Consider the following 25,060-nt stretch of genomic DNA (forward strand, 5'->3'; position numbering starts at 1 on the left):
ACTGCTGCCGTCTTCCGAGGCCAGAGAGGCACGTGCGGGCTGACAAGGAGCCGCGCTGCTCAGTGCAATCGGGCCGCGAGACTGGGGCCCCTTGGGGTGCTGTCCCGCACCCCTGGGGCAGTTCCCCACCCCATCCCCATCCCCGTGGAGCCCTGCAGCCATTCTGTGCCTTCTGCAGACGTGCAGGGATCTGGGATAGGGGGCAAACCCAGGAGCACCCCAAGCCGCCAAGATGGGTGGTTAGCACTGGTCTCGAGCTGTCTCAGCTGTGCCAAGCGAAGCATCTGGTGCTTGCTTCTCAGCTCCTCAAACAACTTTGTCTTCCCCCACGCAAGGACACCAGCTATGTAGAGGAGGAATTAACAAGTATTTCTGAGTGCCAACTATGTCCCAGGCTCTACTCCAGGTGCCAGGCAATATAGCAGGTCTGTGCCCTCCGGAAGCTCACAGTCTAGTAAGAGTGACAATCAGATGAGGAAAGACCCGAATAGGTGAGATAATCTGAAACAGCAACAAGTGCACCAAGAGAAGTAACAGGGAGAAGGAATCTGGGAAGACCCTTCTTGAACGAGCATCTGAGCTGCAGACCAGATGGCTAGGAAGGAAAACCACCATACCAAGAGCCAGGAGAAGAACGTTTTAGCAGCGAGAAGAGCAAGTGCAAAGGCCCTGATCTTAGTCCTGTAAAATCCATTTCAAACTCTGAATCCCAGAACTCGTAAGATTGCAGATTTGTGTGGAGTTTCCTTCCAATTCAAAAATTGTGGTAAAATACACACAACATTTACCATCTTAACCATTTCTAAGTGTACAGTTCAGTGGTGTTAAGTACATTCACACTGGTTGTGTGTAGCCATCACCACCATTCATCTCCAGGCCTCTTTTCATCCTGTAAAACTGAAACTCATGAAATACTAATTCCCCATTCCCCCTGCCCTTTGCAGCCCCAGTAACTCCTGGTAACCACCATCTACTTTCCATCTCTATCATTGACTCCTCTAGTGACCTCATGTAAATGGAATCATGCAGTATTTGTGTCTTCGTGGGACACCTAGGTGGTTCAGTGGTTGAGCATCTGCCTACAGCTCAGGTCATGATCCCAAGATCCTGGGACTGAGTCCTGCATCAGGCTTCCTGCCGGAACCTACTTCTCCCCTCTGCCTCTGCCTCTGCCTCTTTCTCTCTCAGTCTGTCTCTCATGAATAAATAAATAAAATCTTTACAAAAAATAAAAAACAAAATAAAAACATCACACTGTTGTGTGTTTTCTGTCCCAAAGCCTCAAAGTCTGGCACCTGGAGAATGAGACACTTTCCCAGGAAGAGGATGCCTGGGCAACCATAATCAGAGGCACCCCTGGGTAGCATATTTGAGGCCTGGAAATCTCTTAGAAGACCAAGGGCAAAATGGATAGAACAAAAATGACTCACAGTCCCTTGGTGCCCTATCCTCAAGCCTGCTTGCTAAAGGCCCTGCTTTGCTCATTCTAGTTCTCTATCCCTTGAGCTTAAGAGAACGTATTGGGGTTTTCTGGTGGCATAATTGGAAAGAATGAGAAGGAGATAGAGTTGGAGAGATAGGAGGCTCCCTTGACTGTAGGATATGTGAGATCACTACAACTCTCATCTGCAAGGAGACCAATTATCCTGGACCCCGTGGTAAGTGGCAAATGTATCAGCCCTCCATATGTGTTTGTGTTTGCTTATAGAGATTTAGAACTGGAGTATCCGAAGGGATTTTAAAAGCCATCTACTTCTACCTGCAACCTGATGCTTGAATATCTTCAATGTTCTCGTCCAGTTACCATATGTACTCTGCTTGCACACTACTAGTGACAGGGAGCTCACTCCTGATAGACAGGAGTCTATCGGGTCTATCCGCAGACAGACAACCCTTACTGTCAGAAAGTTCTTCCTTGTGGCTCCTGGCTGGTTCATATGGTTAAGCATCTGCCTTCAGTTCAAGTCATGATCCCAGAGTCCTGGGGTTCACATCCACATGGGACTCCCTGCTCAGCAGGAAGCCTGCTTCTCTCTTTGTCTCTGCCCCTCCCCTGCTTGTGCTCTCTCTCTCTCTCTCTCTCAAATAAATAAATAAAATCTTTAAAAAAAAAGAGAGAGAGAAGAAAGAAGAAAGAAAGGAAGAAAGATCCTCCTTGTGTCACATGGTCTCTCTGTCTTTTCCACCTTTCAGTCTCAATGCTCCACTCTGGAGTAACAATAAATCAACTCCCTCACCTTTGGGAAAACCCTTCAGATCACAGCCAGTGGTCAGGACTCCTGAAGCTTTTCCAGAGAAGTCTCTCGGGTTCCTGTAGTTGTTCCTCATCAGATATGATTTGAAGTCCACCTGCTCCTTCCTTCCTAATCCTGGCTTCTTTTGTTAAACAAACTAACTTTCTACGCCCTTCTTCAGATGTGTCTGCCCTTCTTCAGATGTGTCTAGAACTAGTCCCAGAACTCCTGGAGCTGCCAGATGGGCACAGTGGATCTGGGACCACCACCTCCTTCCTCTTTCCAGAGCCTGGACTGCTTCCCGCAACCCAAGTTTCCATTTGCTGATTTTGGCAGCTCTACCACACTCCTGGTTCACATTTTGCTTTCTGTTGAGTAAGCCTTAATTAATTTCTATACCCAGTGTTCACTTCAATGTGCCCATTGCTTTATATTTATATCCGGAAAATCATATAGTTATATTTATTAATGGAAACCAGGGGATGAAAAGAATCTCAGGCTCCCTTCCTGAGGTCCATGGGAACACAGACGCTGCCAGAACCACACAGCGGGCAGAGCAGGGCCACAGAATGGATATGAGTGATCTGCACAGAGAGTGAAGGATTGTTTATTTTTCAGCAGCGCACAAGGCTTCAGGTCAGATTTACATACAGGTAGCAGTAGATGGGATGGGGAAGGGAAACAGTTAAAAGGGCAGAAACTCGGACCCTAGCAAACCGGATTCAAATCCTAATGCTACCACTTCTCACTTGTCGCCCCTGGAATCAGGGGAAGAATATTCCAGTTGTCCAAATAGCTGACCTCCGGAGAAGCGGCTTGTCGGATGGGAAGGAGCTAAACACACTTTGAGTGTTAACTGGTTCTGTCACATTCTAACGCTTCGACCCTCATCTCCTGCCTCCTCCTCTCTAATCCAGCCACCGGAGGCTGCCTCCCAGACAATTCCAGACCCTAGCAGTTGGAGGATCCGAGTTCGAATTCTGTCTTTGCCATTCAACGGAATTATTCGGGGACCTCCCCTGACCTCAGCTTCCTCATCGGTGTAATAGGGAAAAGCACAGATAAGGCAGGTGCGTGCGTGTGTGTGCGTGTGTGTGAAAGGGCTCTGTAAACCGCAAGACACAATAATCATTCGCTATCTGGAGCGGAGATGATGAAATCCAAACCCGCGCACCGCAAGCGGTCCGAGCGCGGCACCTGTGCGCGGTCCTAGCGTTGCACGCCAGAGGGCGCTGCTCCGACTCCCCGCAGCCCGCGCGCGGAGGGGGCGGGGGGAGGCTGGCCGGCGCGACCGGATTGGGCAGCTCGGTGCAGGGCGGGGCCTCGAGGAGGCGGGGCTTCCGGCAGCCTCCGCCGCTGTTGCCAAGGGAGACAGCCGCAGGGAAGCGGAAGGAGCCGAGGACCGGCCGGCGCCCAGGCGGGGCGCGGGAGCGATGGCGGCCATGGCTACCTCGGAGCCCGGGTGTCGGAGCTGGTCCTTGTGTCCCGAGGTGCCATCCGCCACCTTCTTCACCGCGCTGCTCTCTCTGCTGGTGTCCGGGCCCCGCCTGTTCCTGCTGCAGCCGCCCCTGGCGCCCTCGGGGCTCTCGCTGCGGTCCGAGGCCCTGCGCAACTGGCAAGGTGAGCAGGGGCGGGGCCGGGCCGCGGGGCCAGCCCTCTTCCTCCCACCTCGCCTGGCCCTGGGCTCGGGCCTCCCGTCCAGCCGCTCGGCGCGGAGGACCACCCCCCGGCCCTGCGTCTTTGTCGGTCCGGAGCCCATCTTGGTCATCACTAGTCCTTCCCTACCCGCCGTGGTCCGGTTTCCCGGCGCCACCTGTCCGCATCCACGCGCTAGCAAACCGTCTTGGTTCGCCCGTGCTGGCTCCCCAGGAGGATCATGCCTCCCCGTGTCCCCGCCGTGTACACACCGACGTCAGCTGGAGGGCCTAACCACCACTCCCCACTGGAAAAAAAAAAAAGTTTCTGCCGCATGCAACACTTGAGCATCATCTGTGGCCACCCATAGAAGCGTCCTGGCCTCTTTGGGGTTTAGAATTTCCTCTACTTCCTCGTGTGCATCTTAACCATGACTCCGATTCCCAACTCCTGGGGGGAGGAGGCATCTTATGCCTTGGGAAAGGTGTTTGTGTAATCTAGGTGAGAAATTTTGCAGATCCGTTGTACAAACATCTGCTTATGAGAGACATTTCTAATCTCTTGTCTCTCTTCCCCCTTCTTTTCTGGGGAGGAAAATGGGAAAACTGGATAGCTTTTGTTGTTTTGCAAAGCACCCCTCAAGGAGCGCTAATCTCTATCCCATGACGTGGGCTTTATTATCCTCCATTATTTAGGTGTAACAGGCTTAATGTGGGGGAGTCGCAGAGCTATCAAGTCATGCAATTGAGACAGCAACAGGTTTCTCAATTGTGTGGTGTTTTGGAACTGGAGCCTTGGGGGTGTCTAATACCCAAACCCTATAGAGTTGCTTCTAGAATCTTCACATTTATCCTGGGAATTTCAGTTTGTACTTGGAACGGTTTCAACAAATAATCAAGTATTCTTGAGATGATGCCGCCTTACAGAGATGGCCTGAGGTGTATGGTTCATAGCCTGCCTCCCTGCTCAAATGGAAAAAAACTATTCCCCCCACCCTAGATACGTAGAGCACATCCTCGTTAGACAAATGCAAAATGTCAGCATCAGGTTGAATTCCCCTTTTTTCCCATTTAGTTCACAGCTTCTCTGGATGTGGGGCTCATGGGCATGTGAATATTTGACACATAAGAGACCTTTAAAGGCCTCAGACATGATCCTGCTACTTGACAATGAAGAAAAAACTGAAGCTGGCAGGCCCATGACTGGACTGAACTCAGCCAGCCTGGGTGTGGCAGAGCCAAGATTCCACTCCTTCGACCCCAGGGTTCACTATTACTGCCACTTCACCAGCCCCCTCCTTCATTTTAATGTTTTGGCAGGGACATGAGAATACATAAGCGATAACTGCTTTTAGAAAAATAGGAGTGAGGTTCTTTGCTCTGTTGTTGCACATAAAGCATTGCTCTACCCCTAATATTGTACAAACACTCTCAAGGAAGACTTCTGAATTCTCTATATTATTAGTGATAGTTTTATAATCTTTGTAGGTGCAAAATAATTCATGGTCCCTTTTCTCTTCCTCTGAACAGCCACTATGGAAGGAGAGGTCAGGATTACAGCCGAGGAGACTGGCACACAGAGTGTTAAGTGACACCCATTCAGTCCACCCTGAAGCTGTTACAATTAATTAACCCTCAAACTGCCCGGTGAGATAGGTCAGTATTCAAACCTAAAAAAAAGGGATCATAAAGCACATTACAGATTCGATCATCTCATGCTAAAAAGTGTTTTTGTTTTGTTTTGTTTTTTTCCCACATGGAAGCTTGTCACAGACTTGCTCCAGGTCTGGGAAAGAGCAAAGATTGGATGTTCACACCTCTACTTTGAGTCTTGGGTCCTTCAGGGTTGCCTCCCACTGCCTATTGTGGCTCGTGGCTGATTCTCACTGGCACTTGACAGCCAGCTACTCCCCCTTCCTGAGGTGGGTTGTAACCTGGCTTTCTGTCCTTAGAGCCACCAACTGCCAAGCCTCTAACCCTGCTCCCTCTGCAGTTTACAGGCTGGTGACGTACATCTTTGTCTATGAGAATCCAATATCCCTGCTCTGCGGTGCTATCATCATCTGGCGCTTTGCTGGCAATTTTGAGAGAACCGTGGGCACCGTCCGCCACTGCTTCTTCACCGTGATCTTCGCCATCTTCTCTGCTATCATCTTCCTATCATTTGAAGCTGTGTCATCACTGTCAAAGCTGGGGGAGGTGGAGGATGCCAGAGGTTTCACCCCAGTGGCTTTCGCCATGCTGGGAGTCAACTCTGTCCGCTCTCGGATGAGGAGGGCCCTGGTCTTTGGCATGGTTGTACCCTCGATGCTGGTGCCGTGGCTCCTGCTGTGCGCCTCCTGGCTCATTCCCCAGACCTCCTTCCTCAGTAATGTCTGTGGACTTGGAATTGGGCTAGCATGTATCCTTCCTAGAAAGGAACTGTAGGGTGGTGACAGGCGGAAGAGTGAACCAAGTCAGAGGGCCTGGGGTGGGGTCCTAGATAGAGCCATGGGCTCATATGTAAGTAATCTAGATTCTAGTGTCAGTTTTGAAAACCATGTGGTTTTGGGTGGGTCACTTCCCTTCTCTAGTCCAGAATATCCCCATCTGGAAAATATCAACATAGTAGCTATCTCATGCCAGCTTAGCACTACCAGTTTGAAATATTCTGATTTGGGTTTTTTTTTTCCCCTTGTAAACTGAGGCGTAAACCTACATTTGGCTAATTCTGATAAAGGGTTTCATCAGAAGAATCTGAAATACCCATGAGCTAGAGATGTTCCATGAAAGGAATAGGAAACAGGTTTGTTTGGTCTTGGTTTCATTTGGTTTAGTCTTTTTGTCAGAAAAAAACTTTTTTAAGGATGGGCTCTTATGGGTCGCTAAAAACTTAGGATAACCCTCACGTCCCTTGTGTAAATATTGTGGCAATGGCGGGGATTGGGAGATTCTAAAATATAATGTGGGTTACTTTATTTTAATTATTAAAAAAATTTTTTTTAAGTTATCTCTGTGCCCAACATGAGGCTTGTACTCACAAACCCAAGATCAAGAGTAGCATGCTCTACCGAATGAACCAGCCAGGCGCCCCAATGTGGGTTAGTTTTTTTAAGTATCAGCATTGGTAGTGTTGGAGGTTGCATAAGGTACATTCCTAAAATCTCTTTCAATCTGTGATTCTGTGAGCTATTAGGTAGGTAGTATGCAAATATGCATTGCTTAGCATCGTTCATCTTATTTTAAAATTTTAATTTTGCTAATTTTGAACCTTTTTTTCTAATATGAAAATCTAAAGCTATGAACTCCCCTCTATGCACTACTTTAGCTGCATCCTACACATTTTGATGTTGTGTTTTCATTTTCAATGAGTCAAAAGTATTTTCTAATTTTCCTTGGGATTTATTCTCTGATCCAAGAGTTATTTACAAATGAGTTTCTTAATTTCTAAATTTTTGGTGGTTTTTCAGATTTCTTTTTGTTGATGATTTCTAATTTCATGTGGTCAGAGAACATTCTTTTAAAGATTATAGTCCTTTTAATTTGTTTTCTGGCCTAGCATTTGATAGATCTTGGTGAATGTTCTAGTGTACTTATTAAAAAGAATGAGCATTCTGCAGTTGATGGGTATAGTGTTCAGTGTATGTCAATTAGGTCAAGGTGTTGATGTTGTCCTAGATTTCTGTGCAGTTACACTTGTTCTATCAATTACTGAAAAGGGACTATTGAAATCTTCAACTAAAATTGTAGATTTGTCTATTTTTTCATTTCAATTCTTGTCAGTTTTTGCTTCAAGTATTTGAAGCTCTATTACTGGATGCATCCACATTTAGGATTGTTCTGTCATTTTAATGAAGTCACCTTATATCATTGTGAAATGGACCATTTTAATCTTTTGTAATATTCTTTGTTCTAAAGTCTTTGTTGCCTGATATTACTGTATAGTCATTCCTGCTTTCTTTCTTAAAATTAGGATTACATAGTATATATTTTTCTTTCTTTATATTTTTAACATGTTTGTGTCCTTATATTTAAAACACATTTATTGTAGATAGTATATAGTTGGTTCTCCGTTATGACCATCTCTGCCTTTTAAGTGGCATGTTTAGCTCATATGCATTTAGTATAATTATTGATATAGTTGAGGTTAAGTCTGCCTGCTTCTCTGTTTCCTCTTTGTCCCAGATGTTCTTTGTTCCCTTTTTCCTCTTTTCCTGACTTCCGTTGAGTACTTCAGTATTTTTTAAAGATTTATTTATTTATTTGAGGTGGGGAGGGACAGAATGAAAGGGAGACCACACGACGCTTGATCTCACAATCTGAGCTAAAACCAAGAGTCAGATGTTTAACCGACTGAGCTACCCAGGCGCCTCTTCAGTATTTCATTTTTTAAAGATAGGTTTTTATGTGTTTGCTCTATTTGCTGTTAACTATACCTCTTTGTCTTATTTTTTAGTGGTTGCTCTAGAGTTTACAATATACATTTTTAGTTTATCATAAACTACTTTTGAATAATATATCACTTAGTATAGGTCTGTGATTGGTAGGTAGTATGCAGATATGCATTGATTGCATAGTTCGTTTAGTATATTGCATAGAGTTTAGTATATAATTTAAGAATCTTACAGAAGTGTATTTCTGTTTTTCTTCTTCCCATCCTTTGTATTATGGTCCTACACTTTATTTGTGCTGCTGTCATACGTGTTATAAACCTCACAATATATTACTGTTACTTTTGTTTTAAACAGTCAATGATCTATTTCTTAATTTAAAAAAGCAATGTTTAGGGGATCCCTGGGTGGCGCAGCGGTTTGGCGCCTGCCTTTGGCCCGGGGCGCGATCCTGGAGACCCGGGATCGAGTCCCACGTCGGGCTCCTGGTGCATGGAGCCTGCTTCTTCCTCCGCCTGTGTCTCTGCCTCTCTCTCTCTCTCTGTGACTATCATAAATAAATTTTAAAAAATTTTAAAAAATAAATAAATAAAATAAAAAATTAAAAAGCAATATTTACCTACATATTTACCATTTCTAATTCTCTTCATTCTTTTTTTCTTTTTTAAGATTTTATTTATTCATTTGAGAGAGAGCAAGAAAGTGAGAGAGAACATAAGCAGGGAGAGGGGCAGAGGGAGAAGCAGACTCCCCATTGATCAGGGAGCCCAACACAGGGCTAAATCCCAGAACCCTGAGATCATGACCTGAGCCGAAGGCAGTCACTTAACCAACTGAGCCACCCAGGCATCTCTCTGATTCTCTTCATTCTTTTGTATGGATTCAGGTTTCCATTTGGTATCATATTCCTCTTGCCTGAAGAACCTCCCTTAACATTTCTTTTTTTTTTTTTTTAATTTTATTTTATTTTTTTAAGATTTATTTATTTATTCATTGAGAGAGAGAGAGAGAGAAAGGCAGAGACACAGGCAGAGGGAGAAGCAGGCTCCATGCAGGAAGCCTGACGCGGGACTCGATCCCAGGTCTCCAGGATCACACCCCAGGCTGCAGGAGGCGCCAAACCGCTGTGCCACCGGGGCTGCCCTCCCTTAACATTTCTTGTACAGTGGGTACATGGGTGACAAATTCTCTTGGCTTTTAATTCTCTAAAAATGCCTTTATTTCACTAAATACAGAATGCTGGCCTTTCTGATCTTTCACTTTTAAAGATATCATTGCATTACTTCTGGTTGGTATTGTTTTCTCCTGAGAAATCAGTAACCATTTTTATTGTTTTCCATATATAACTTCTTGGTTTTCTCTGGCTCCTTTTACAGTTCTTTTTTGTTGGTTTTGAGCTATTTAATTATGATGTGCCTTTGTGGTGATTTTCTTTGAGTTGACCTTGCTTAGAGTTGATCATTGGGTCTTGGATCTGTGAGTTTAGAGTTTTTATCAAGTCTAGAAAAGTTAGCATCACTCAGTCTCCACATATTTTTTTCTATCCAATTTTCTCCTCTCCCTCTAGGGTACCTATTACACATATGTTAGACTACTTAGTATTGCTCAGTGGGTCCCTGAGGCTCCGTTTATTTTCTGATTGTTTAGTTTTTTTCCACTCCATTTCAGTTTAGATAGTTTCTGTTGCATTGCTTTTAAGTTCAGTGATCTCTTTTTCTTCAATACGAACTCGGCTGTGAAACCCATCCACTTAGTTTTTTATTTCTCATGTTGTATATTTCAGCTCAGGAGGTTCTTTTTTTTTTTTTTTCTTGTAGTTTTCATTTCTGTATTGGGATTCTTTATCTGTTCCTTCATTGTGTTTGCGTTTTCCTTTAAATCCTTCTTATACTTATGGTAGCTATTTTAAAATTTTTTATGATAGCTGTTTTAGTATATGTGCTGTTGAAGCAAGCACTATAGTAGCTGTTTTAAAATACTTGTCTGTGAATACCATCTTCTCTTTCATTTCTGGATCTGTTTTTAACTGATTTTCCCGCTTAGTATGAACCTGTTTTCTTCTTCACATGTCTTGTAAAATTTTAGTTTACACTAGATACTGCAAATGCTGCGTTATTGAGGGCTGAGTTGGCTGGGTTCTTTTTGTTGTTGTTGTTGTTGTTGTTTTTCTTTTAACAAGTGTTGATTTTTTTGTGTGATAGGCAGTTCATTTACTTGTCAAGGCATTACCTTTTTGGAAGTCTCCTCTGAATGCCCTGAGTGTTCAGTGAGGTCTCCACCCTGTCTAGTTAGAACTTGAGCATGGCCTTGCCCTGTGTAGGCTCCAAGAGTTGTTAGACTTACAGATCTCTGATAGTTACTATTTTCTCAGTAGCTTAGTAGCTGCTCTTTGCCAGGCATGAGTAGTCTCAGCCTGATTGTATGCACATGAGTAGTCAGTTAAAGACTCGGAGAACCCCAGGTACATTTCTGGAGTCCTTCCCTGACCAGCTGCCGCCTCTCCATTACTCTGACCTGCAAATCTCACGCATTCTTTTCCTCTCTCTGTGTTTCCTCTGTCTCTCCAGCTCAGCAAAACATGCCATACTCCACTTGGATTCCCTTTTCAATGTTGTAGTTTGGCAAGTGCCTCCGGGCCAAAAGCCAGCTCTATCTTAAGGCTCACTTCATTTGTTTCCCTTGTCTTAGGTATCACAGCCTGGCAGACAGTGTCTGCTATCCAAAGTCTGAAGACAGTTGTGTAAAATATTGTGTCCTGGCTTACGTTTATCTACAGTGGAAGGGCTAGACCGGTAACTATGACTTTGTCAAAGTCAGAAGCAGACAGATTGTTAAGGTCATTCTGAAGGCATCAGCTGGGACAACTTTTCACTTCCTCACAGCATTCGTTATCATTAGAAATCAGTCTTTGGAAATAATACTGCCCTCCCTGAGAGAACACAGAAACATGCAGGGGTATTTTGGGTTATTACAGTGAGTAGGGGGATCCCTGGGTGGCGCAGCGGTTTGGCGCCTGCCTTTGGCCCAGGGCGCGATCCTGGAGACCTGGGATCGAATCCCACATCAGGCTCCCGGTGCATGGAGCCTGCTTCTCCCTCTGCCTGTGTCTCTGCCTCTCTCCCTCTCTCTCTGTGTGACTATCATAAATAAAGAAAAATTTAAAAAAAAATAGTTTTACAGTGAGTAGGTGCTACTGCCACTTGGTGGCAGGTGGCTGAAGATGCCAAATGTCCTATAATGAGTGGAACAGCCTAGCCCAGCAAAGAATTTTCTTGCTCAAATTGCCAGTAGAATTCCAGTGAAGAACCTCAAGGAACAGCTCCCTGTGCTTTCTTGCAGCCTTCTCTCCACCACCACCTTCTTCCAGCTGCTGCTCACAATTTAGGGTTCCATGTGCACATCACTTCCTTGGGAAAGCCTTCTTGATCTCTCTTCACTAGGTTAGGGTCCCCAGCCTGGTCTTCCAGAGATAAGCTTTTGCTTATCACCAGTTGTTTTACTTACTCCTTGTCTGGCATTCATTCCTTAGTTCCTGGTGTATAACAAGGGATCAATAAGTATTTGTTGAACGGACGGATAGATGGATGGATGGATGGACAAAAGCTGAATCTTTATGGCTGCCTAGGCAGTAGTGGGTTGACACAGGTCAGATGATCAGCGTGCCATCAAATCACTTAGTGGGGGAAGTGCTGCCAAAGAGGCACACATGAAGCTCACTTGGTCGCATTGAGGCATAATGCCTTCTGTTTTGGCACAAACAGACAAGATGTCAGTCCCTCCAGAGGATATCGAGACAGCCTCCTGCCTCCCCCACTGCAGAGACAGAAGCATGTGCTGGTGTGACAGATTGTAGGAGTTATGGGGCCTCAGGATGGACAGGTTAGCATGGGGCAGGTGAGGTGTCACCTACCCTCAAGGGCTGGGCCCTGTTCCCTCCAAAGTGCAGGGGCTAGGAACCCAACCCTTGGCTCTGCCTGAGCTTCAGCTTATGGTAGAATGAGTGCTAATTCCCCTGTAGAATAAATGCGGGACCCTCTATTCCACGGGGAAGTGTTCGGCCCTCCTGCTTTGAGCTGTCTCCAATTTTACTTAATATGCCAACCTCAGATGGTCTCACCTACTGCTATTCCCTCGACCTCTCAGAGCGAGTAGCACTGAAGCTCGACCAGAAGTTCCCCTTCAGCCTGATGAGGAGGATTTCAGTGTTCAAGTACATCTCAGGCTCTTCCGCGGAAAGAAGAGCAGCCCACGGCCGGAAGTAAGTCACAGAACTCCTAATGCTTATTCTTGAAGCAGTTTCAGGGCCCGTAGACAGTGTGATTGGTCCAGTATGGTGGGAAAAAGGAATCGGGTGTGGATGGTCCTGGCCACAGAGATTCCATGCACAAATGTCTTCCGAGCAATCTAGAGTCTGCCCGGCAGCGGTGTCTAAAGTAAGGACTGAGCCGAAATGGGAAAGGGAAGGCCCCTGAGTGACTTGGGACAAACCATGGGAGGAGGTGGCCCTGTAGATATCACTGGACCTCGGCACTAAGAACCACCCGGCACCGGTCCCCCTGGGCTTGGGAGTGCAGCACTGGTAAGAAGCAGACAGTCCACACAACTGACAAGGTGGCTTGGATGTGAAACAGCCCAGGACCTGAGGGGTAGAGCTTTCTCGGCTGCCCAGCAAGAGACAGGTAAGTTTTCGGGTCTTCCAATCCAGGCTCACCTTCCATGGAAGGCGGTAGGCAAGTCTCATGTAGCCTCACTCCATCCTATCAGAGAGGAGGCCCAAGGAGGACAGGAGTCTTTCTAGGTAACACAGAAGCAGGGGGCCCTGGGTAGGACTAGGGACTCTTCTTCCAGGTCCTTTTCACCCCCTTTCTACTCTTCCCCACCCGTGGCCTCTTGTGTCCTTCCCTGGGCACATCCATGCCAATACTTCACCACTTAGGAGATTTTCTCTCCTTCATTGGTCCTCCTAGAAGAAAGGACTCATGTGAAGTTCAGGTGCTTTGCCAGTGGCCCTTTCCTACCTCCAGCTATGGAATCAGTTCTGTGCTCCATGCTGGCCTGGATGCAGGGTTTCAGTTGAATTGGAAGCTGCTGTTTGTATTTATTTCAGGAGGCAGCTGCCCCAGCCTTCACCGGCTCAGGACCCTTTGACCACATCTTAGGTCTCCTTTGACATTGGGGTGAGGGTGTTGGAAGGGTGCTGGGAAAAACAGAAATGGACACTCATCCAGTTTCATGCAAGCAATATGTGGGAGACTTGAACTTTAGTTAGGTGTCTTGTGACTTTTAGGCTTTTAATTGTTCTCATAGACTCAACAGGGGCTTAAGGGATCCTGGGGTACAAACTTGCACCTTGTGAATGAGCCCCTTCTTGGACAGCTGGGGTTGGTCACCTGGCCTCAACTTACACCTCCCTCCAGGCTGGGGTCTCATCTCCCAGGCAGCCCCTGACAAGAAAGTTCTTCCACACTGAACGGCAGCTGCCTTGCTGTGTAACTGGGGACACTTGGTGCCAGGGCTGATTCCGTTTCACCATGACAGATCTGGGTCAGGGAGACGGCGACCCTTCAGGTCCTTCCATGTTCCTCACATGGCATGGTATATGATCCCTCATCATCTTGGCATGCTTTGGCCTCCCAGAACAGAACATGATGTTTCAGCTGGCCTGACAATGGGGCACAGGCATTACAACACATATGTTTGTTTTGGCAGTTACACAGTGGTCTGGACGCTTCGGCCTCCCAGAAGCTCTTAATGAGCTTCTCATAGTCCAGATCCTCTACATTTTTAAGAATCTCAGAAGAAATGAGATACTAATGTTAAGTGCTTTGTTTTTTACTTAGGCAGCTGATTTAGTGGGTTTTTTTTCTTTTTTTAAGATTTATTTATTTATTTGGGAGAAAGAGACAGGGAGAGAGTATGAGGGGCAGGACAGAGGGAGAGAGAATCTCCAGCAGACTCCCCACTGAGTGCAGAGCCCAACATGAAGCTCAATCTCAGCTCTGAGGTCACGACCTGAACCAAAACCAAGAGTCAGACGTTCAACTGACCGAGCCCCCCAGGTGCCCCCTGAAGCTGCTGTTTTATAAAGTCAGGTTTTACTTGAAACATGTATGGATTCGGCCCAGTTGCCTGACACAAACATCAGTGGTATTGGCAGCCATTCTCCATATCTGAAACTGCACAAAAGTTCAGAGGATAAAACCCTCAGGCTGTGTCTCCATTTGTGATCCCAGCCACACGTGTCCATGGTGGTATTTGACCTCCACATGGGCAGCTCCACACATCCGGCTTGTCAGTTCCTGTTGGTCGGCACCCTGAACTATGAGTCTTTGTCCCCAGAACCACAGGTGGAAAACCTCACAACAGACAAGGCCCAGCCCCAAGCCCCATGTCACCCCCTTCAAGCCCTCCCTCCCACAGAAGTTGGTCCCTTCCCTTTGGGTAGGATGACGGAGCCGGCCACAGACACAGTCACAGCTTCCATCGGGTCCCATCTCCATCTGAGTGGCAGACTGCCACGAGTGGTTACACCTCAGGTGTCCTTAGTCACAGACCCCATGGCTCTTCGTCCTACAGGCTTACTGCAGGCCTGTGAGTGGGCCCTTCCCTCTCGGAGCATGTTTTCTGTCGGGTTAAGCTTAACCTCTCTCCTCACTTGGTGCTTAGAGCTAGTTACAGAAAATGTCCAAAGCATGTTGTCCTACAAAGTGGTACAGTGACCCCAAGCTTTCCTCGTGTCCAGTGACGGCTAGGGGCCTGGGCGTTACCAGCTGAATGACCATTTTCTGTCTTGTTCTGTTCCAGGCTGAACCCTGTGCCCGGCTCCTACCCCACACAGAGTGGCCACCCTCACCTGTCCCCAAACCACCCTGTTGCCCAGATGCAGCACACCAGCAGCCAGAAACTAGCCTCCTGGCCAGCTTGTGCTCCTGGGCACATGCCCAGCCTGCCTCCGTACCAGCCCGCCTCCGGCCTGTGTTACGTACAGAACCACTTTGGCACAACCCCTAACTCCTCTGGTGTCTACCCAGCTTCCGCGGGTGCCTCCCTGGGGGTCCAGCCTCCCGCCCCCCTCAACTGCCCTGGCACAGTGTATTCTGGGGCCCTGGCCACCCCCGTGGCTGCAGGCTCCAAGGAGTGCTCAAGGGTCCTGATACCCTGATGGAGAATTTCTAGGGAAGTTATCTCACATCTTGGCTTTCTGAAGAAGGTCCTCTCTGTGCTAAGATTTTTCTTGACAAATTATTTATCGAACACCTCTATGTGCCAGGTTCTATGTCAAGTATTTTGATAGAGATCCCTATTTCCGTCCTGTCAACCCCCCATCACATCTTTGTGAAGTGCAGTTTACTGTCCCTGGTTTACAGACACAGAGGGCAAGCCGCTCTGTGGTGACATTAAGTCATGTAGTTCTGTCTTGGCTTAGCCAGACTTCTTGGCTCAGGCTCAGGGCCGTGCCACCTGCTACCCTGCATCCCGGAGAAGGGCCCACCAGTGGCTGCCAGGAGACTGTTCTAGCCTGGCCTTCCCTTCCCGTCTCTGTGTGTGGTGCCTTGGTTCTGGTGTCCGTGTGTTTGTGTCTGTTTTTCGGGAGCTCTTGGCCTGTGTAATGTCGCTTCCCTATGATGACCCTCCTCACCCGGCCTTCTGCTGGAGAAGGGTGATGTGGGCCACTGTGAACTACAGCAGCATGCTGGTGGACCCATAGCGTGGATTACCTTTGTATAAAGAAACAGCCTCCAACCTGACCATGGTGTGTGGTGTCTTTGTGTCCTGGCCAGGGCAGCGACGGTGGGGTGCAATGGCGATGAGAAGTAGATCAGGCTGAACCAGGCAGAGGACCTCTACCCAGTGGAGATCTGACACGGGGCCAGGGGGTGCTGAGTGGCAAAGGTGCTGGAATAGCTGAAGGGGGAAATGGGATGCTTGGACAACCCTGGGATGGGCCACAGCAGGAAGCCGCTGCTACCCCTAGAGAGCACTCCAAGCTGGGAGCACACGAGGAGGCTTCCTGGCACAACCTCATCCCAGGGGTGACGTGGGCACTGTCAGTACTGGCATCCGAAGCTAGAGGTGCTGAGAAGAGGCTGGCCCCTCTGCCACTTGTCTGATCTACTTTGGGGGCTTCCCATGGACCAGATCATCCAGAACCCACTGGCAAGCGAGCCCAAGAAACAGTCTGCAGGGTCAGCCCCTCCGATGCAGGTCAGGATGAGGATGGGGATGTACCTGAGCCCGCGGGTGCCGGTAGGGCCTGAGAACCATGGTTTCTGATCAGCCAGCCCTTGGCTGGAGCTCCCTGAGGTGGTCAAGAACATGCCAACTGGCACGTGTTTTCACAGACCTTACAATGTGTGATCATCATTTATTCTAGGAGCTGGATGGCCGACTCTGGGCTGGTTTTCAACAGGTCCTGGGTATCAGAGGTGGATGAGACACACCAGAAGCACCAGCCCAGTGGGGGCCGGGCAGTGACAGGCACATGCCTGGGTGGCCTGCCCTGAGGGGCAGATAGTGAAGCAGGATTCTCTGGCCAAGGAATTGGGTGTCCCAACAGCAGCTGAGACAACTGCCTAGTCACAGCGAGCCTGGCAGAGCCTGGCAGGGCCTATTTCTCTGGGCTCGGGTCCCACAGTGTCACTCGGTGAGTACAGGCTGCTGTGTGTCTCTTCAGCATTTTCCCAGTCACAGGCCTGTATCCAGAAGCGGATGAGAGGACCTGCTGCTCCCCTCGTGACAGGGTCACATCCCCTGTGTCTGGCCTTCCTGCGTGGACTGGCTGGCTGGCTGTCACTAGGGAGGTCATGGGCTGTGAGCACAGTCAGGCTGAGGGTCCCATCATGGCTGGGAGGGGCCTCAGAGGTCATTCAGTGCAACCATCTCCACCCCTGCTTTTTTCTTGTGGGGTTCCAGGGAGGCAATGGCTCTGCACCCATGGCTGTTCTGTTGCTGAGTCCACATGCGTTCCCTGGAACTTTCCTTGGTCTGGCTGCAGTGCACAATTAGCAGCCTAGAGCCAAGGCAGAGGAAGGTGTTTCCCCTACAATGAACGATAAGCATGATCAATTTTCAGGGCCTGGGAGAGTATCCCAAGCCCCTGCCCCATGTACCTGTTGAATCTGCCATCAGTGCACCCAGTGTCCACGAACACAGCATGTGCTGAGGCTCGGACTGGGACTGAGACTCAAATGAAGGTGAGCCCCGCAGAGTGCATGGGGCTGGTGCTCAATAAATATTTGCCGAATGGATAAATGAGCAAGTGATCCCTACCCTTGGGCAGCTCTGAGGTGGGAGGGATGGCCAAACACAGTCTTGAAATTCAACAGTCTTCAGGCTCTCGTTGGAGGCCCCCAGACCCAGTCTGGAGAGCTGGCAACCAGTTGGATGCCAAGCACACACCCTTCCTTGGAGAGAGAGGGAAGGAATGAGGCACGAATCATGACTCTTAGGAGAAAGCAGTGTAGTTTAAGGGAGAGTCATTATTCCCGGCTCCCTGGAGACCTCTCTCCTATGCCCAGACAAGGCAGGGCTCACTCCTGCCCGAAGGTTCCAGACTTGTCCAGTTTCCCCACTTGGCCAGCAGGGGGCAGCCTCTACGTCCCCAGGGGCAAGCTGCACTCTGGAGGCTGGGGATCTGGGAGGGAAAGGCTGGCTCCTGTCCTGTGAGGGAATCAGGTCTGCAGATAACACAGGAGATTGTGCGCGGCGTACTTACCCCACCCTGTGAGGCTTCCTTCCCTCCCACACCTGTTCCTTCGTTCTTTTACTGTTCCTGAACCTGAGAGCAACCATTGAGTTCCTGGCCTATACTAGGCTCTGGGGACCCCAAGGGTGGAAAAGAACAAGTCCAGCCTCTGATGCACTCAGTCAGACTTAGTTAAGGGACACATGCTTTACAGAGATGGCGTGAGAGATGGGAGCCCATCTAGGGGAGTCAGAGAAGACCCTCCTGGAAGAAGAGGGTAACCAGGCAAGGGCGAGAATCAGGTGGACAGAGGGTGACAGCCTCAGCAAAGACCAGAAGGTGAGGGTGCAGTAACCAGGTGGGGAAACATGTGAGTATAGATGCCGGGAGGGCAGAGAGAGAGAGAGATGGTTGCAGGAGCCCGAGTTGGATGTGCTGAGAGCTGGCCTGAGGCCCCAGCAGCGGGGCTGGACAGGCAGAAAGAGCTGAGAATGGAGGGCAAGCTTCTGTTTTCCCACCTGTAGCCTGGTTCTCCTGACCTGCCTGAGGGGGCCTCCTCACTCCCAGGGAGTGGGGTGGCGGGGCGGGGTGCCTGGAGTAGGGCTGGAAGCAGGACAGTCCTGTAGGATGAGGTTCCCGTGAGCTGGAATGTGGGGGCAGGGGAGATCAGGGAGCTGGGCTCTGAGTCGGAAGCTGCACCCTAGGCTGCTGAGACTCACAGGGGCACCTCCCCTGGCCTCCCCCCAGGAGGCAATCTGAGTCTGATACATTAGTCCACACCTGGACAACTGCCAGCAGCAGGAGCAGTGCCCCAACCTGGACCTGGAGCTTGGCTTCTCAGGGACCACCATGCCAGGAAAGATCTCCAAAGGCTTGCCTGCTGAGCCCTGCCCTTGAGCCAAGGAGTTACTGGCACTCCTTCTCCTGGAGGCCTAGCTACAGTCCTGCCAAGGGTCAGTGGCCAGGTGAGCTGCCACTAGAAGTGGCACCAGGACAGAGTTTCCCAGTGCACAGGGCAGCTGGAACCACAAAGCCCTCCCCGCACAGACACACGCCCTACACAGGCATGTGTAAGCACAGACACATTTCGATCTCACGTATCTGGGCTCTCACCCACACCGATTCAACTTGAAACAGGTAGGTTTGCAAAATGCACACATATCTATATGTATTGATACCCGTATGTGCACAAGCTGGTCTGTGCCCAAGCACACACTGTATATACAGGCACATATAATGTTGCTTCCCAGGTGGGGACCAGCTAGCCACCCCCCTTCCCCCTGCACCCTCCCTAATCTGATCCTAGGCTACCTGCCCAATCTTCTCTCCCACCACCCTCCCGCCTTTCCCACATGCACCATGCTAATGGCACTGTGTGAATTGACCAGACAGCTGGGAGGAAGCATCTGAAAATGAGCAGAATCTTCAGAAACAGGCATGGCCTTTTGCAGCTTGTGATGAGCAGGGCAATAGGAAAGTTCTCTGGGCCCAAACCTCCCTTCCCATCACACACTGCCTGGAGTTCTATCATCAGAGGCCCATTCCTGTGAATGCGGCTCACAGTCCATCATTGAGGGTGCGCTGGAAAAGACCATGAGTCCAGTGCTCACACGGCACTCGGAAGTGTGAGGCCCAGAGAGGGGAGCTTATTTGGCTAAGGACACACAATGAATCTGTGACGGGACCAGCACAGAGCCCAGGTCCCGACTCTTGTCTTTGCTCCACCATTCTGGTGGCTGGGTGGAGGAGTGGGCTGGTGGACAGTTGGGAGGACAGGCAGGGACTCTCATGTGGCCCAGCTGAGCCTGATTGAGTGGGTTGACTCCAGGAGCCCAAGCACAGAGACCGGTGCCCTGGTGCTCATGTGGCATCCTGAGGCCCTCTTCCATCAGGCTTTTGTGTGGAGGGGGGTGGCATTGGTGTGTGGGAGCACTCCAAACCCTTCCAGGATGGTTGGGAACTCCAGGGAGGGACCCCTGCTCCCATCAGGCTGGGCCAGGCCCTGGAGCCAGGACACACCTAGATGTACCTGATCCAAACTGCAGCCTGGGATCTCCCTGGGGAGCAGCGAGCAGAGAGGGCCCTGCCTCCCTCCCCTTGCAGGGGACCAGTCCGGCCTCCACTCCAGTACCCGGGGAGAGATTTCAGCAGAGGCCATAAGGGCACAGGGAAAATGTTCTCTCTCCCAGACCCTAGCCCTGTCCTTTGCCCCACGCAAGGCCACATCCCCTATACCCTCGACAGAGCCCAGGCCACACCCAGGAAAAAGCACATCAGGGTGAGGAGGGGCGCCAGCGACAGCCCCACCACAGCACCTGCCTTGGAGCCTCAGCAACCTACCCACAGCTGCCAGGGCCAGGGTCCCCTGAGCCCCCACCTATCTGTGTAGCCTCTGGGCCCACCTGCCATCATCCCCAACACCTAGCACCCCTCAGTCAGTATTGTGGATTGAACCATGTTCCCCAAAATGATACATTGAAGTCCTAACCCCAGTTCCTGTGAACGTGATCTTTTTTAAAGATTTTATTTTATTATTATTTTTAAAGATTGTATTTATTCATGAGAAACAGAGAGGCAGAGACACAGGCAGAGGGAGAAGCAGGCTCCCTGCAGGGCGCCTGATGCAGGACTTGATCCCCAGGACTTTGGGATCACACCCTGAGTCAAAGGCAGATGCTCAATCACTGAGCCACCCAGGTGGCCCTGAACATGATCTTATTTGGAAATAAGGTTCTTGCAGATGTCATCCAGTTAAGACGAGGTCATACCAGAGTAGGGTGGATCCTAAATCCAACAACTGGCATCCTTGTAAGAGGGCCATGTAGAGACCCAGGGTCACAGAGACCCAGGAAGAGGGCAGCCATGTGATGACAGGCAGAGACTGGGGGATGAGTCTACAAGCCAAGGAACAGCAAGGATTGCTGGGGGTCACCAGAAGCTGAGAAAAGGGAAGGGAAGGATTCCCTTCTAGAACCTTCAGAGGAAGCACAGCCCCGTCAAATGCCTCCATTTGGGACTTCTGGCCTTCAGAATGGTAAGAGAAAAAAATGTTGTTGGAAGACACCCAGTTGTGATTTGTTACAGCAGCCCCTGGAGACAATACAGTCAGGCTCGGCTCCCCAGATGCCTGCCCTCAGCAGATCACCATCCTACTCAGAACCTCCAGGAGTCCCCCCACCAAAGGCTGCGGGGAGAACCCAGTGGCAATCTCTACTGACACTCCAGGCCCCCACTGCACCCCACCCCTCACCACCTCCCTGCTTGGCTCCTCAGCATGCTGCGCTTATCTGATTGGGAGGGCAAGGAGAAGGAGAAGTGGAATTTGACTTTGGGTGGCTGGTGTCCTCTGGACGGAGGAGGGCTGGAAGAGGGTGATGGTGCACAGGCAGGGGCACAGAGAGGGGTTTGCACCATTTAGGGCAGTTTGGCAGTGCGGTTCCCCAGGGGTGTGCAGGTAGAGGTGGCCTGAGGCACTGGGAAGAGATGGTGGTAGGCCCCAGACCCTAGTGAGTATAAACAAGGGACTCCAGCTCCCCCACCCCAGGGATAGGTGCCATTGAGGCCCAAGGGAGGCGCTCTGAGCCAACAGCAGCATGGGGCCTCTGAGCCTCAGGCTTCTCTTACTGGTTACAAGGGCAAGTCACCGGGCTTCTCTGAGCCTCAGAGCCTCACCTGGAAACAGGAGATTGCACCTGCCCCACAGAGGGAGATTATAGATGCAAAAGAGAGGGAGGGGGTAGAAAAATGCTTCCTTCTAGAATTTGACCTGTGGGCAAGGTACTGCTCCTTGCTAACCTTCCTTTCTACCACCTGCAGAGTAGAAATAGGAGCCCCGACCTGTAGGGAGGCTGTCAGCATAAGAGGCCGGGCCCTGATACACTGTGCATTCAACAAATGTGGCCCCTGAGGGGGGCTGGAAAGGCTTTATCAGCTGTGACAAATTGGGCCATTCACATCCCTGCTGAGACTTGAAGGAATCTGAAGAGCAGCCATGAGAGGACCAGGGTGAAGAATGTTCCAGGTAGAGAGAGGAACAAGAGCAGAGGGCTGGGCGTGTTTTCAGAACAGAACAGAGTGGCTGGGGGTGATGCACACAGCAGGTGATCAATCAATGCCTATTGCTCTAGGAATCTGTACATGGCTTGGGAGGCCATGTTCCCGCTGACGGCTCTGGGCTCTGAGCCTGCCTAGTCAAGGACCATAGATCCTGGGAGCCTGAGCCCCGGCAATGGCCACCCTCACCCTTTCACCCCTTCATTTATTCATTCCTTCATCAAATAGTGCCTGAGTACCTGCTACCTCTTGGGCCTCATCCCATGGGCTGGGGACACAAAGACAGCAAGACTTGGTCCCAGTGTGTTCTGGTAAGGGAGGCAGAACCCACAGCAGCCCCGGGAGGCTCGGGGAGTGACATCTGCCCGCCTCCCCCAGAGCACAAGAAGGCAGGCAGCCAGCCCCGCAGGACCCGGGGCAGGGGGCATCCCAGAGGCGGTGATGCCCATGCCTGACCCGGAGGGCTGAGCAGGCCTCTCCAGAATGGAATGAGGAGAAGGGTGTTCCAGGAGGAGAGATAAGTGTGTGTGTGTCAATATGGGTGTGTTCAGCCTGCCTAGACCAGAAAGTGGGGTGAGAAAGGGTCCACGGGGGAGCGTGGTCGTGGATAAACCATTGGGACCAGGTAGGAAGGGCTCTGAGGCTCAGCTTAAGGGGTCTGGACTTAATCCTGCAGGTAGTAGAGACCACTGGGAGCCTTTCCTGGCTTGTATCACAGCGCAGGAGTCCAAGGGGAGACGCACCCACTCACTCAGTGATAGAGTCAACTGAAACAGGGCCTTGCCCCTGGGGCCACCATGTGCACCCATGGAGGATTCTGGGAGCTTGAGAGGGGAGAGGGCATTTAGGGACAGACAGACCAGGTCCAGCCACAGGCCTGAAATGTCTGCCAAAAGGGTGAACGGCTCTCTCTGGCTCTCCTGTGTGTTGGGCCAACCAAGGACGCTCCTGCGGTTGGTGGAGAAGAAATCTAAAACCCGTGAGCCTCCTGTTTGTGCTTGGCTGGTCTCCACTCCCAGGTGTGGCCCATCATTAACTCAGGGCTCTGGATGCACAGAGAGGTTACCTGGCCTTAGAGGTGGACCGCCGTGGGTGGAAGGGTAGAGCCAAGGTCCCACCTGCCCCCGACTCTTCCCCTCCCTGCCCTCCTAATGAGATCTCGAGGGCACTGCCCGTGGAAGCACAGCTCTCTGTCACCGGCTGTGGCTGTGGCCATGTGTCACCAGGGGTGCTGGGAGTGCACGGAGCTCAGATCCCTCCCTGTCCTGTGAGGGAAGGTAGCTGGCCTGAACTGCATGCAAGTGTCAAATTCCACCGATCTGGTTTCCCTTCTCCCCACCTGGGATACAAGGAGGGAGCCTCTCCTGGGGCCTGGGTGGGGAAGAGCGATGGCTCCCATATCAGCACCCATTAGCCTTCCTGCCCTGGGGTCACCACAGAATGGGCAGGGGAGGGGTGTACGTGTGAGTGTGGCAGTGTGGGGAGGTCCAGGGTGGATGCATCCTTGAGTGCATGTTCAATGCAGGAGCAGGCCGAGGCTGTAGGTGTAGGTGACACAGCACAGTGACTGGCCTCCTGGAAATTTCTCTGGTGGGAAAGGGCCTGGTACAGGCTGGCTCAGCCTAGAGGTACTGAATGGCTGTGCAGGAAAAGCCCTCTGATCCCACCTGGTCCCGAGAGGAAAGAAGCCTGTCCCACAGCTGCAATGGGGCATGGAAGCAAAGTCCCCACACACTGGCCCCTGTTCCCCCCAGAGACTGCCTCCCCTGGATGAGAACAGCCTGGCCCCACACTTCTGTTCAAGCCTCTAGAGCCAGTATCACTCAGTTCCTCTTGGTGTCAGCAAGCCCTCTGAGATGTTCAGGATGTAACTGCCTACAATAGAGTCTAGTCTCAAGCCCTCATGCTGCAGTCCTAGCCCTAATGGAGGAAGCCCGGGCCTCCCCGCAGTCTCTGGGCACCCCCTCCCCAAGGGTGCCAGGCTCTCCTGGTCGGTTCTGCACCTGGTAGAGGGTCAGTTTTCCTAAGAACCAGAGTCTAGCCAGGAGTTGGGTTGCAGCAGGCTACAAGGGGGGTAGGGAGGGTGGTTGGAGCTCAGGTTGCCATCTCACCCTGGGAGGCTCCAGGCAGTGTTAGGTAACAGTTCCAGGCCTCTCCAGCCACTGGGAGCCTGGCCTTGACACCCTTCAGCACTCTTCACCAGTCCTGAGGGGCGAAGTCCTGAGCTAAGTCCCTGAGATCAGGCTTCATTCTCCCCTGTAAGCTCTCAGCACCCCTGAGCCGGTCACCCAACCCTGGGACGTCCGGATTCTTACTACCATTTCAGGGATGAGCATACTGAGGCTCTGGGAAGGAAGTGACTTGGCCAGTAAAGGCAGAGTCTTGATGAACACCTGGTTCTTCAGCTCAGGGTCCTGCCCTGCTCTTCCCACTGGCCAGGCTGCTCCACTGCCGGGGGAGGAGGGGGGGACACGACGACTCGCTGAGCCCAGGGCCAGAATGTCTCAGCCTGATGTGGCTCAGCCAACACAAGTCTGTGTGTGCATGTGAGTGGAGTGGGGTGGAGGGGGTGCTGGATTCCTCCCAAGTCCAGGTAATGACTGCCTTCATCTTTGTCACTTCTTCATGAATCTCTGAGATTTGTCACCCTCTCTCCTGCTTTACTCCTTATAGCACCTGCCTACTACCTGCTGATTTCCTATATACAAAGTCTTTTCACAGAGCCCTCAATGGCACCCCCTCTCCCCCTCCCTTAAAGGCTGTTCACCTTCCCTCTGCACCCTCAGGAGCCCCTCCCCTCCCCCAGCCTCCTCCCCACCAGATGCAAAGCGACCATTTAATTCTTAGGGTCACTTGGTTCTCCCATTTCTCACTCCTCCCCATGGTGGTCGTCCAGGGGTGCAGAATGGATGGCCAGCAGTTCCTTCTCTAGAGAATAGCTGCCCAGGGCTCCAGGCCCCTGGCCTAGGAGAGAGAAAGACACAAAGTAGCTGCCCCAGTGGGGCTTGGGGAGCACCCCAAATCCTGTGGGTACTAATGGGACCTTGTGCCTCCCCAGCAGGTATCCTAGCTTCTCTGTTTTCC

The 25,060-nt window shown here is 50.7% G+C and overlaps 1 protein-coding gene across 3 annotated transcripts; it reads left to right on the forward strand.

Annotated features, from left to right (window-relative positions):
* The first annotated feature begins 3,610 nt into the window (after nt 1-3,610).
* RHBDD2 (rhomboid domain containing 2) lies at nt 3,611-15,986 on the forward strand. 3 transcript variants are annotated; one of them, XM_041750443.1, is made up of 6 exons: nt 3,717-3,854; nt 5,399-5,524; nt 5,632-5,790; nt 5,862-6,269; nt 12,346-12,496; nt 15,043-15,986. In XM_041750443.1, the coding sequence occupies exons 4-6, from the start codon at nt 6,107-6,109 to the stop codon at nt 15,398-15,400; spliced, it is 672 nt and encodes a 223-aa protein (XP_041606377.1). In that variant the 5' UTR covers nt 3,717-3,854; nt 5,399-5,524; nt 5,632-5,790; nt 5,862-6,106; the 3' UTR covers nt 15,401-15,986. The 3 variants fall into 3 exon arrangements, with proteins under 3 accessions (XP_041606375.1, XP_041606378.1, XP_041606377.1); XM_041750441.1 differs by lacking the exons at nt 5,399-5,524; nt 5,632-5,790 and having other exon boundaries at nt 3,611-3,854; XM_041750444.1 differs by lacking the exons at nt 5,399-5,524; nt 5,632-5,790; nt 5,862-6,269 and having other exon boundaries at nt 3,611-3,854; nt 12,382-12,496.
* Nucleotides 15,987-25,060: the final 9,074 nt, after the last annotated feature.

This window comes from Vulpes lagopus, chromosome 3 (genome assembly GCF_018345385.1).
Source record: "Vulpes lagopus strain Blue_001 chromosome 3, ASM1834538v1, whole genome shotgun sequence".
Classification (NCBI taxonomy): domain Eukaryota; kingdom Metazoa; phylum Chordata; class Mammalia; order Carnivora; family Canidae; genus Vulpes; species Vulpes lagopus.